The 12,115-nt window shown below is 44.8% G+C and overlaps 1 protein-coding gene across 1 annotated transcript in view; it reads right to left on the minus strand.

Moving 5' to 3' along the window:
* Window positions 1-12,115, minus strand: part of Dock5 (dedicator of cytokinesis 5) — a 192,991-nt gene that overhangs the window by 82,748 nt on the left and 98,128 nt on the right. Inside the window, exons 9-12 of the mRNA XM_047548434.1 lie at window positions 11,478-11,559; window positions 8,775-8,904; window positions 6,593-6,665; window positions 2,249-2,391 (exon numbers count right to left, since the gene is read on the minus strand). Coding sequence (XP_047404390.1) covers window positions 2,249-2,391; window positions 6,593-6,665; window positions 8,775-8,904; window positions 11,478-11,559 — 428 coding nt within the window. The remainder of the gene's footprint in view (window positions 1-2,248; window positions 2,392-6,592; window positions 6,666-8,774; window positions 8,905-11,477; window positions 11,560-12,115) is intronic.

Genomic DNA, 12,115 nt, shown 5'->3' on the forward strand with positions numbered 1-12,115 from the left:
CTTAAATAAGACAAAGCTTATTATCTTCCTTATATAAGGATCTAATAAAATCTGAGATAGGAAACTTCAGGAAACTCATAAATATGTACGAAAGCTAGAGATTCGCCCTCCAGCACCAACTGAAGTGCAAAGGAGCTGAGTGCAAGGACCAGGCTGTGATTCCAGCCACACGGGGGGGCAGAGGCGGGCAACTCAGAAAGACCCCCTCTCAAAAGCAAATAAATGAATAAACAAGCCACAGGACTCTGGGAGTCTACTTTTAAACTTTCAAACAGGTTCAGATCTTTAACTATGGGTTGACAGTGCAGGTAAGTGGCCCCCTCCAGCCAGGAAAGCAGGACCCCTGGTAGAACCCACGGCAGGCGATCTGGCCACACTATGTCTCCGGTTAAGTTTGTTTCCACCATTGGACCCAGAAATCCTTCTTTTGGGAATTTTCCATGGAGGCAGACTTCAACATGTAAAAAGTTTCAGCATAAAGACTGCCATAGCAGAAGAATATAAATTCACCACGGTAAATTAGAAAGCACTTAGGTGTGTATCTAGGGGGTTCCATTTCCTTAAATTTGTTAGATCAAAATGACAGGAGGCCATCCTTTTGGACTGAGCTCCTGCACAGGGTCCCAGCACACGGTGCTAAAAATCAAAATGGCATCATCCGTATTAAAGTCCACATCCTCAAAATGAAACTCATGTATTATCTGACCATCTGGGAAATCAGGAGTGGAGATAACATCGAATTTCCCCAACAGGTCAGTTTCGATCGGCATGATAATGAAGTTATCTGTGTTTTAATCCTTACACAGAGTAACCTGAAGTGACCTGAGGTTAGCAAATCAGTTATTTTCCTACCTCCACTTTAGAAGGAAGTAACTTCAAAATGACCCAATTGCTCTTTGTTTTTTGCTTTTGTGCTTCCTATGGACTCAACCTCTCCTGTTCAGTCCATTGGAACATTTATTCTACTTAATGGATGAAGTGTTGCATAACTCCAGGAGAGAAAATGAAGTCAATGAAGATCTCTAAATATGCTGTAACTGTTTTCTGACAAATTTAAGCAGTGGAATATTATGCAGCTGCAAACACAGTTGTGCAGAACATGAAAATGCTCGAAAAGTGCTTGCTCTGTTATCATCAGCAAGAAAGGAAATGGTACTCTTTTTTGGGGGGGTACTAGGGATTGAACCCAGGGGCCCTTAACCATTGAGCCATATCCCCAGCCCTATTTTGTAGTTTATTTAGAGATAGGATCTCACTGAGTTGCTTAGGGCCTCGCTAAGTTGCTAAAACTGGCTTTGAACACATGAGCCTCCTGCCTCAGCCTCCTGAGCCACTGGGATTTTAGGCATGCGCTACCTCGCCTGGATTAGTTTTGTTTTTAAAGAAAAAGGAAATCATATATACACCACAATCTATTTACTGTAAGAATTAACCACTCTGACAAAAATCATATTCTTAGGTTAAGAGCTCCAAAATACCAAATTCATTTACCTGTTTGTTTTCAGATTCTTTGTTTATATTTTGCCTCTCTTTCCCACTCAGGAAAACTACGAATTCATGAGAAACCAAGCATACTGAAAATAATGTATTTTCTGATTGCTTCTAATTCAGACAACAGTTATAGGGTGACGAAAAAAAAAAAGTGGCTTGATCTTCACTACTATCCAAAGAAGGTCACCATCCTGGAATCTGAACTCTAAAAATTCAAGTATTTTTCCTTCATATCTGAAATTTCAAATGAGTTTCTGTAAGTGGAACATCTCAACGTTAATACAATTCTGTCAACAGAATAAGACATGGAGGTACTAAAAGTAACTAAGGAAGCTTTGTGAGGTATTTCTACTAGCTTATGGTTATGTATAAAATTATTATATTATAAATCATTATATTACATTAATACCTATTCAGGTGTATTTCTCCTTTCTCCTAATTTTGGAATGTGGAGTGGAATAAACTCATTCAGGGGTGGAACATAATTATTTCTGATTCTCTGTTTCTTTGGGCACTCAAGAGTCACAATGCAGAGAAGGAAAGACTCGTGGGATGAAAATGTGTTTCACAGGATTTCCAAATTCAGCTGTGATCTCATTCACACTTGCCCTCAGCACTGAATGCCCGAGGTGGGTGGTCCCCAGCAGAGGCTGCTTGGTATCAGAGATAGTGAAGGGGAAGGAGTCCAAGGCCCAGCTCTGAATGCCTCTCCCACCCTGGCCAAAGTCCCCGCGCGGCCCTGTACATGCTGGTGTACCTTGTCCTTTGTGATTCACTTCCTTTGCTGCTATCACTTTATTCAGGACCGAAGTGAGTGGCTCATTCTCCCCAGTCACATGCGATGGCATCAAGGGTGACATGATGAGCTGCCTCTGCCGAATATAGGTCTCCATTGCAATTCTGGGAGAGTGAGAAGGAGAGGTGAGGAGGAAGGGAAGAACAGACAGTCTCTGTAGTACAAGTTCACATCCTGGTGGGTCTCATGGAAATAACTCGGATATATAAAACACTGACCCTAACCGGAGGGCTCTATTTTAAATACACATTACAGGAAGCCACTGTTCTGGAATAAGCTGCTGTACTGGACTCCAGATCGGGCTCGAAATCAAAATGGTGTCACTCATGGTAAGGTTCCAAGCTGAAAAAGTTCACCAAGTTGAAACTCAGCTGCACCTCTGCCCTTCCAGTCAGCCCTTCCAGAAATCAGGAGGGGGAGGGAGAGACAGACAGACAGACAGGGAGACAGATAACAGCTAAATTTCCCAAATAGGCCAGTTTCACTCAGCATGATAGCGAAGCACTCTCTGTCTTCATCTTTTTCACCATAAAGGTTCTAAGGTACTTTAAAGGAACTAAATCAACCATGGTAACCAGTCAATTATTTTTCTACTGTTCTGTCTTGCCATCCCTGCCTTATAAGGAAGGTAACTTGGAAATGACCAATCCTCTATTTGTTTTTTGTTTCTGCTTTTCCAGTCCTTTTCTGTCTAAATAATCAACTCCTCTGCTCAGCTGTTTTTTGGAACGAAGTGTTACCCAACCCTAGAACAGAAAATAAAGCCAGTTAAGATAATTAAGATCGGGCTAGGGATGTAGCTCCATGGTACAGCATTTGCCAAACATGCTGGAGGCCTGGGTTCTATTCCTCATGCTAAAATAAAATAAAATAAATAATAAGATAAACTCGTATTTCTGTCCTTGACACAATCTTTCCCTTATTTTTCCTGCGGGTGTCTATCTTAAACATTAAATTCATCTTGGAAATGACTTGAAACAAAGAAGAAAAACAAACAAACCCCCAGAAAACCGAAACTGACAGTCACACCTAACAATGAAGGCCAGAGGTAATGCTCAGGGGTGTTTCCGAGGTGGCAGCTGGGATGGAATTGAAGGGTCACGGAGGGGCAGGAGACCTGGCTTCCGTTCTGGGTCTACCTGACAGTGTGTGCTCAGCCCCCTCCTGGGTGGAGACAGGCTTGGTTCCTGGGCCTCCTGAGGCCCCGCCTGCCCAACCCATGTACAGGAGTGGGTGTGTGTGGGCATCTGGCGGTGTCCTCTGAGTCCCACAGGAGGACTGCGATGGGAGGGACCCTACAAACCAGCCCCACTTGCAAGAACTCATGGGGCTGAGGCTCCTAGAGGGAGGTCAAAGGACCAAACAGCCCCAGTCTCGGGAGGCGCTCAGTGACTGCTTATTAGCCTGGAACAGTTCAATGGCCTCTGGTCTCCTCTGTCTACCAGGTCAGCTCTCCTTGCAGAGATCCCTGACCTGGTCATAAAGCAAACGTAATGTGACTGGAAACTGGGACTGCAACAATCGGAGTTGTTTTCTTCAAATGACTCTCTCTTGGGGAACTAGAACTTTCCAGGTATCAAACACCAGTGCAGGTTACGAAAGCGCTTGTCATAAATCTTAGGTGTTAAATGTCAGAGGTTGCGACTGCAACGTGACAGAGACTGTTGGCCTGACAGCCGAGCCATAATCAAATTAGCGCTGGTTCTTTGGGGGACTCAGAGCAGGCATTATTCCCAAGGGAGGTAAGCTTAGGGCTCAGGGCTGCTACATGACTGACCGGGACTCAGACACCCAGCAGGGAGGCACGTGACCAAAGCAGGAACACAAACATTCAGGCATGTTCATACCCACGATCGCTGCTCCTAACCTGCAGCTTCATATTTATGATAATAGTAAATATCATACAACGTTTGTGTAAGATTATATATGTATGTACCACAGGGGCAGCATTCATGAACAGAAAAGATGTATTCAGATGTGCAATGTTCCTGTAACATTTTATACATTTATATTCATTCAATCCATTTCATTTGCTTACTATATTAAACTATATTCAAAAAATTAATGCAGTAATACATAGCACTGTATTAAACTTGATATATTTATTTAATATACTCATTTAAATGTATTTATACAAACTGCGTAAGTATATTTATATTTGAGTGACATGCACCACATTGTAATGTTCTGGTTCATGACAGACTGCATATTTGATAGCGGCCCCTGGGAATATATCAGCTGGTGACGCTGGGGTCACCTAGGATGCTGGCTCAATGATGAGACTGCCTGACAACGAGGACCACAGAACGCGCCCCTGCCCTTCGGCAATGCGTGACTATGCCTGTGTTTTAGGAAGAGCACTGGTGGATGCGGAAGTTCTGCCTAATATCAGCACTAAAGTCCAGAAACTATGCACCTCAGCTTACCCACGGAAGGTCAGGAAGTACCTGCAGGACACCAGGTAAGTGGATATTTTGAAAATAATTAACAGCAGCCTCTGGATGAAAGAGGAAAGTACTGCTCAGCGTAAGCAATTTGCATCAAAACACTTAGAACAGCCCCAAAGTGTGGGACTTGAAATTGAAAGATTAGGATCTTCATACTTTAAGTAAAATCATATTTAATACATATTTACTGTGGAAAAACTAGGAAGCAAACAAAAAGAGAGTGAAATCATAACTAGTTAGAGGAAGGTAAATAACCATTGTTAATTATGGGGATATTCTTTGCAATATCTAAATTTTAAGGCTTTAAACACTTTACATTAAAAAGGGGGGGGACCCAGGTCACATGGCGATGAGTAGGACGGTCTCCTTGTGCCCACCCAAACACTGGGTTCTTAGCAACACTGAGTATTCTTAAAACATGGCCAAGCCCAACACTAAACCTCATTTTCCTTTGCACTTCATGGATCCTCAGTGAATTTCTCTATATGTGTCTGTTTCCTTTATACGTCCTTAAAATCTCTATTAATTCTTTATATAATATGGATACTCATTCTAATACATATTGTACAGATGTTCTTAAGTTTTCTTTTTGTATGTACAAGTTGTTTAAATTTGGAGGGTGGATAAATCCATCACTTCTTTTTTTTTTGGAATCTTTGGTGTCTGACTTAAAACAATCTTTCTCCATCACTGTCACATAAAACTTCTGTTTTTCCTAAAGTATTTAAAGAGTTAGCACTTACAATGATACGTTTAATTATCTGTAATTATTTATATTGAAATACGGTGCGGGCCTGGGCTCTAACTTAATGTTTCTTAAATGGTTAGCTGATTTTCTCCAAAATAATGTTTCTTTCACATAATTTATCTTTCTCCCCTCATTTGTGATATCATTTGTAAAAAATGAGTTATTAACACAAATGTCCTTGGGCTGCTTTGTGGAATTCTGTTTGTTTCATCAACTTGTAGGGCAGCTGCAAGTTACCCAGGACAACAGACACACTGGCTAAGGGAGGGTCTAGTTGGCCCCAGGAGAGGTCATTTCCAGAAACTTCTTGGGTTCCCGGAGTCCACACTGTTCTACGTGTGTGTGTGTGTGTGTGTGTGTGTGTGTGTGTGTGTGGCCTGAGTGGCAGACCAGTCACAATGCTCACACACACACTTCTCAGCTGCAGGACTCAGATTTGCTCACTAACAGCTCCCCAGCAACCTGCCAGGTCCTTGGGTCCAGAGTGGGGGCTTTAGTAAGGGGGAATCCTTTCCTGAGCTCCCAGGCTGGCTTCCCTGCGTACAGTAACTCTAACCTATGGGCTACTCAGTCATTCACTCTCTTTACTCCTAAACCCTTGCTACTCAAAGTGTGGTCCCTGGACCAGTTCTGTGAGCATCGCCTGGAAGCTCATCAGATGCAGCAGACCTCAGACCTACTGGATCAAATTTTGCCTTGTAACCAGTCGCAGGGATTCGTATGCAAGAAACAGTTTGAGAAGCTCCCTCTCTCCAGTATGACTCCCCTGCTCCGCACAACAGGGTACAGAACTGCATTAGCATTTCTGAAACTTAAAGGACACCATTCTCTGGCTTCCGGTATAGACACACACTTAACTCTTGATTTTACATTCCTTGGGTTATCTGTAGGCAATTGACAAAAGTTCCATTTGCCCTCTTAAGACTAGAGTCCAACATAAAGAACTGAGCGAGGTCTTCTGTGGATCCCCTAGCTGACAGTCTTCCAGCTGAGGCAGCCTCCCTCCCTGACTGACAAAAGGATACCTGTCACGTGGTTCTGCATTCACACAGCATTTGAATGGCTAATTCAGGTCTTAAAGTCGCCCAGGATAAATGCCAAAGTACTTACTGCTGAAAGGGAATGAAATGCTGCTTCTCCTCATCGTCCACTTTCCCATGTATGATATCAGTAATATCCATCACTAGGAAAGAGATAAACTTAATTAGAGAAACTAATTGTTCCATGCCTCGCTAAGTCGCAATGGAAAAGGACAGTATCGGCAAACACAGAACACCGGAAGAAGAAAAATACCAAGCGGGACGTTCCTTTTACTTCTTTGCCAGTGATAAATTCCTGGTGTGCCCAGCCCAGCAGAGAAGCAAGTCATGAGACTGCTCAGGAAGATGTTTGGATTTTCTCAGATCAACCCTTACAGACCATCCCTTTTAAAATCTCTACAAGATGGAGTTGCTAAATTCTTGAGACATTACTTTTTAGCAAGCCTGCATTCAAAGTCACAGAGAATATATATTTTTGTCAGGGCTGTTGGAAAAATTAAAGACCTGGAGAGAAACTCAAGAGTTGAAGACGTCATCTGTCTCTTTGACATAGTCTCATCTGGTTTCTACAGAAACCTGACAGGAACATCACAACAGACCCAACAGTGATCTGTTCCTTCCCCACAAGAAAAGCACTTAGCACTGTTCTGGCTGGGCCTGCTGCTAGGTTATCTCACTTCTACAGATGTTAGCCCCACTTTGAGAAATGAGGAAACTAGCCAGGTACAGTGGCATATACCTGTAATCCCAGTCACTTGGGAGACTGAAGCAGGAGGATTGTAAGTTTGAGTCCAGCCTCAGCAACTTAGTGAGGTCCTACATAACTTAATAAGACCCTATCTCAAAATAAAAATTAAAAAAGTAAATAAAAAAGAAAGAAATGAGGAAACCAAGACCCAGAAAAGTCAGTAATTTTCCCTTGAGTAAGTCATTTTGTAGAGGTAAAGTCAAGCTGTGACCCCCAACAGTGACGGCAGAGCCAAGTCATGTAACTACTATGCCCGGCTGCCTCAGATATTAAGAAGTATCAGTAAGTGGGGTGATCTGAAGCTGCTGATGACAGACAGGGGCCCTGGCAAGAGATGATGCCTTGGCTAATAAATCAGTGTGGCCACAAACCCCATGTTAACAATCCACTCCCCAGATAAGCTGCTTGGAGATAAAAGGAAGTACTAGGACTTGAGATAAGGCTCCTGTGAAGACTAAGGAGCAGGGAGAAAAGCATCTGTAGAGAAACTCAGCAAGGCAGGCTTGGGGAACGGCTGCTCGGCCGGTGTAGGAAGCTGGGGTCACATTTGACCTGCTGACAGCTCTTAATGAAGCCCTGTAAAAATTGCACAAAAAAATTTTACTAGGGTGGGGTACAGCTCAGTGGTAGTGTGCTGGTCTATCGAGCGGCCCTGGGTTCATGTCCCAGCATCATCAAAAAGAAAAAAAAGGAAACCCACCCGTAGGCATGGGCAGGAAGGATTCCGACAGTCAGGTCTGATTCCACTGTATGAGACGGTGTGCTGGGACAGAGGGACAAACTCAGGACCAGGCCAGGCGAGGACCCAAATCCAAGAACAGAGACCTGGTGTCCCAAGTGCCAAAGGCTGTGTGGTGACCCTGACTGTGACATCATCCATCCTCCCCATCTGGACTGGTTTTCTGTCCTGCCTGCCTGTCTTCTGCCTGTCCTCCATCTTTCTCAATTTTTAAAATTGTGGTGAAATAACTGTAACATAAAATTTACCATCTTAACCATTTCTATGCATACACTGCGGTGGCAGTAATGTCACCGCGCGCCATGCAGAACTTTTCATCTTCCAAAACTGAACCGGTAGCCGTTCAGCAGCTCCCCACTCCCCCGCCCTCCTTTCTACGGTCCCCACAAATCCGACTCCTCTGGGCACCTCTCGTCGGAGTCACACAGTGGATTTCCCTGGTGCATCGGGCTCATGTCACCTAGCACACTGTTCTGGAGGTTCATGCCTGTTGCGGGACGGGTCGGATCTCCTTCCCGACGAGGCTGAACGAGATTCCCTCGTGAGCATCCACCTCTTTCCCTCATCGGTCCATCCCTGCCCCACCCGGGAACTCCAGGCTACTGAAGTGCTCCCAGGCCCTGCCTTCCATTCCCTGGGGCATGTGCCCTGGGGCGGGGCTGCTGTGTCATATGCCAGCTCCAACTTTAATTTTCGGAGGAGCTGCCATACGGTTGCCAACAGCAGCTGTACCATTTCACAGTGGCCTCTGGGCCCTCCTTGTACCTGCCACTCCAAAAGGTCTCCGGAGTCCGCATGTGTGCTTCTTGCCCTCCTTCAGCTCCATGTGGCCCACCCGGACAATCTGGCACACGAGGCTGATGCGAGGCCGGATCAGGTCTGTGCTGCTGAGATCCTGGTAGCAGACAAAGGACACGGAGCGCGTCAGGCTGGTCACCGTCACCTTCGAGAGAATTCTCTTTCCACGTGACAAGGGAGACTGTGCAGAGCATATTTCTCAAGGCTGAAATACCCAGAATGATTCCTCCCTTCCTCATGATCATCTGAGAATAATTATGGCATCAGAGGAAATGATTTTGTACTTATAAAATGACACCTTTTTTCTTCTTCAGTTCCTACTTCCCATTTCTAAAACAGAGCCAGGTGCAGTGCTGTACACCTGCAACCCAGCAACTCAGGAGGCTGAGACAGGAGGACAAGCCAACCTCAGCAACTCAGCGAGGCCCTGTCTCAAAAAGAAAAAGGGGCTGAGGATGTAACTCAGTGGTAGAGCACGTGCCTAGCATACATGAGGCCCTGGACTCAATGCCTGGTACCACAAAAACAATTAAATGAATGAATGAAAGACAGACGGAAAGAAAATTTCTAAAAGAGATCATAGTCAATCTAAAATCCCTAGTTTAGTGAGTCAAGCAGGGTATTTAGAAATTAGGAATGCTCACTGCTGTGATGTACATCTTTCTGGGGTTTATCTCAGTACTGGATACATTTTAGTGTCAAATGAAATAAAAACTCATGTGACATTGACATTTATTGGGTATTCACACAAGTCTGTGACATTTCATTCTGTCTTCAAAACCATCCTGGGAGGCAAGTTCAGCACAGGCCCCGCCTGCCTTGTGTAATGGAGCACCTGTTGATGAAAGGGAAGGGCCTAGGACAGGCTGCTGAACAGGGGAGGTCTGTGGGGGAGGCCCCGCTCCGTGTGGCTGAGGGTCTCCAGGGCAGGGAGGAAACCCAGGTATGCACCCACAGACCTCATTCACTCAACAGCAGAAATCATTTAACTACACCTCCAAGTCTTTCTATGAAACAGCAGCCCAAGTTCTCTTAACTGAACCAAGAACTACTTTTCTAAATCCATCCCCTGCAATCCAGTTATCTCCGGTCACTAAGACAGGAGCCTGCACCAATTACATCGTCCTGAATTCCTACTCCAGGATTTGCAAGTTCTGCCAACAGAGAAGTCGACTCCAGGTGACCACTCACGTAAACTGTGGCACTTACGTAGATCCTTAAGGATGCATCATTCATAAGAGAAGTTTTCGTAAACTAATGACAAGGAGAAGGTCACCACATTGTCTTTCATTGAAATGTCAGGACATGAAATGTACACACCAGATGATCCCAACCACAGGATTGTCCAGGGACAGGAGAAAGAGAGCAAGAGCAGCTCTTGTAAAACAGCACGGAAGACTCAATCATCCCTTTTTTCAAACTTTAAAAAAATGTACACCTAGACTGATAAATGCCTTTGACTTTAGGAAGAAACTCCCACATATCTCTGAACCAAGGAAATACTTGGGAGGTCTGGGGAAAATTCCAGGAAGTTCCCTGCCTGCATTTGCTGCGGGGTGAAGATACAGATGGGTCAGTGTGGTGGTCATCAGCCCCTGCACCCTTCGGAGAAGACTCAACAGAAGGAATACCAATAAGCCTGAACAGGGACCACAGATCCTTCCTGTCACTTCCTTTGGTGCTTCGTAACTGGGACTCTCTCGCCCTAGGAGCCGTGAGAGGTAAAGGACACAAAGCACGGGTTTGTGGGGCAGGACTGGAGGGAGTCTCTCTCCTTTGGGCCCCAGGGGAGCTGGCACCAAGGTTTATCACAGCCTGTGACGGTTGCACAGCATACTTGAAACATCACGTCATAAAGGAGCAAGAGAAACCAGAAAGTTTCTAATGTAAGAGGAAGAGAGCCACCACGCCCCCAAAGTAGCCCAGTGTGTTTCTTTGCTCTTGAGCTACATCAGGCAGCCCTTTGGGGGGAAGAGGGGAAGGAAATGACCTTTCAATTATATGCACACCAAAAAGGTCTCGATTCCGCAATCCCGCCATCTGCAGGGCTGCGACACTGAGAGACGGGTCTGAAGCTCCCACCCCACCACCGTTATCTGCACAGCTCTCAGGCCCGGCCACTTCGGGTTCCCCTCAAGAATCTCCTCTTGGTGGCCTGCCCTGACCAGCTTACTGATTTATTTTTGGGTGCTGGAGACCAAACTGGAGGCGCGGAGCATGCTGAGCACCTGATCTCCCACTGAGCCACACCCGGCCCTTTACCAGCCTACTTAAAACACAGCCATCCCCAGTGCGATGTCCCCAACCTCCTAGAAGCACCCAGGACTCATAACAGTCTATAAAATTTACTCATTTACGCACTGATTGCTTATTATCTGTATTCCCCCAGGACAAAGCTGCTTGAGAACAAGGATTTTCTTTCCCTGATTTGTTCACAGGGACCCCCCCGCCACCACCAAATTTGTTCAGGAATGTATTTCAAGTGTCTAAATCAGTGCCTGACATCTATTAAGTGCTCAGTAAACAGCTGCTGAACAGAAGAGTGGGTTCCTTCTGCTAGGAGGATTAGGAGGAGTCTTCTTTTTATCTTTTGTGTTTTCTCCATATCCACATGTGTATCCACTAATACCACAATGACAAAGAAAATGACGAAATGGAAGGCGAACTTACAGTAAACACTGCTTGAAGGTTATTGAGCTTCTCAATTTCCTTGGGCATCCCACTACTGCCCCAGCGAATTAAATAGTTCTCACTGGCCGAGAAAAAAAGAGAGAGGGAGAAACAGAAAATTATTCTTCATGAGAAGCCACCTGGGGAATGGAGGCTGCTGCTAGGGCCAGTTTTCAGGTTAAAAGGAAGGGCAGAGACACTCAGTACAGTTCAACAGGCCGGAGTGACAGTGGCCAGGCAGGGGGTGGGTGTCCTGGCTTTGAAGGGTTCCCGCTGCACCCCACAAGGAACACTCACGCGGACAGTGACAAACACTGCTCACCACAGCACAGGCATGGCAGGATTTATTTACAGGATTCTACTTTCTATCTCCAATTCTTTGCACAGAACTTTCAGCTTTGCTGAATCACAAATTTAGTTTTATAACAGCCATTCCAAATGCATCCTTGGTAATCTATATCACCACAAGCCAAAATTTTTTTTTTAAATAAACAATTCATCAGTCTCTACTTTGAACCTTCTTTTTTAAAATTTTAAAATTTGTTCTGATTATTTGTACATGATAGTAGAATGCATTTATACATTTTGATAGATCGTATATAAACGGAGTGTATTCTCTCATTTTTCTGATTGTATGT

This window comes from Sciurus carolinensis, chromosome 4 (assembly GCF_902686445.1).
Source record: "Sciurus carolinensis chromosome 4, mSciCar1.2, whole genome shotgun sequence".
Taxonomy (NCBI): Eukaryota; Metazoa; Chordata; class Mammalia; order Rodentia; family Sciuridae; genus Sciurus; species Sciurus carolinensis.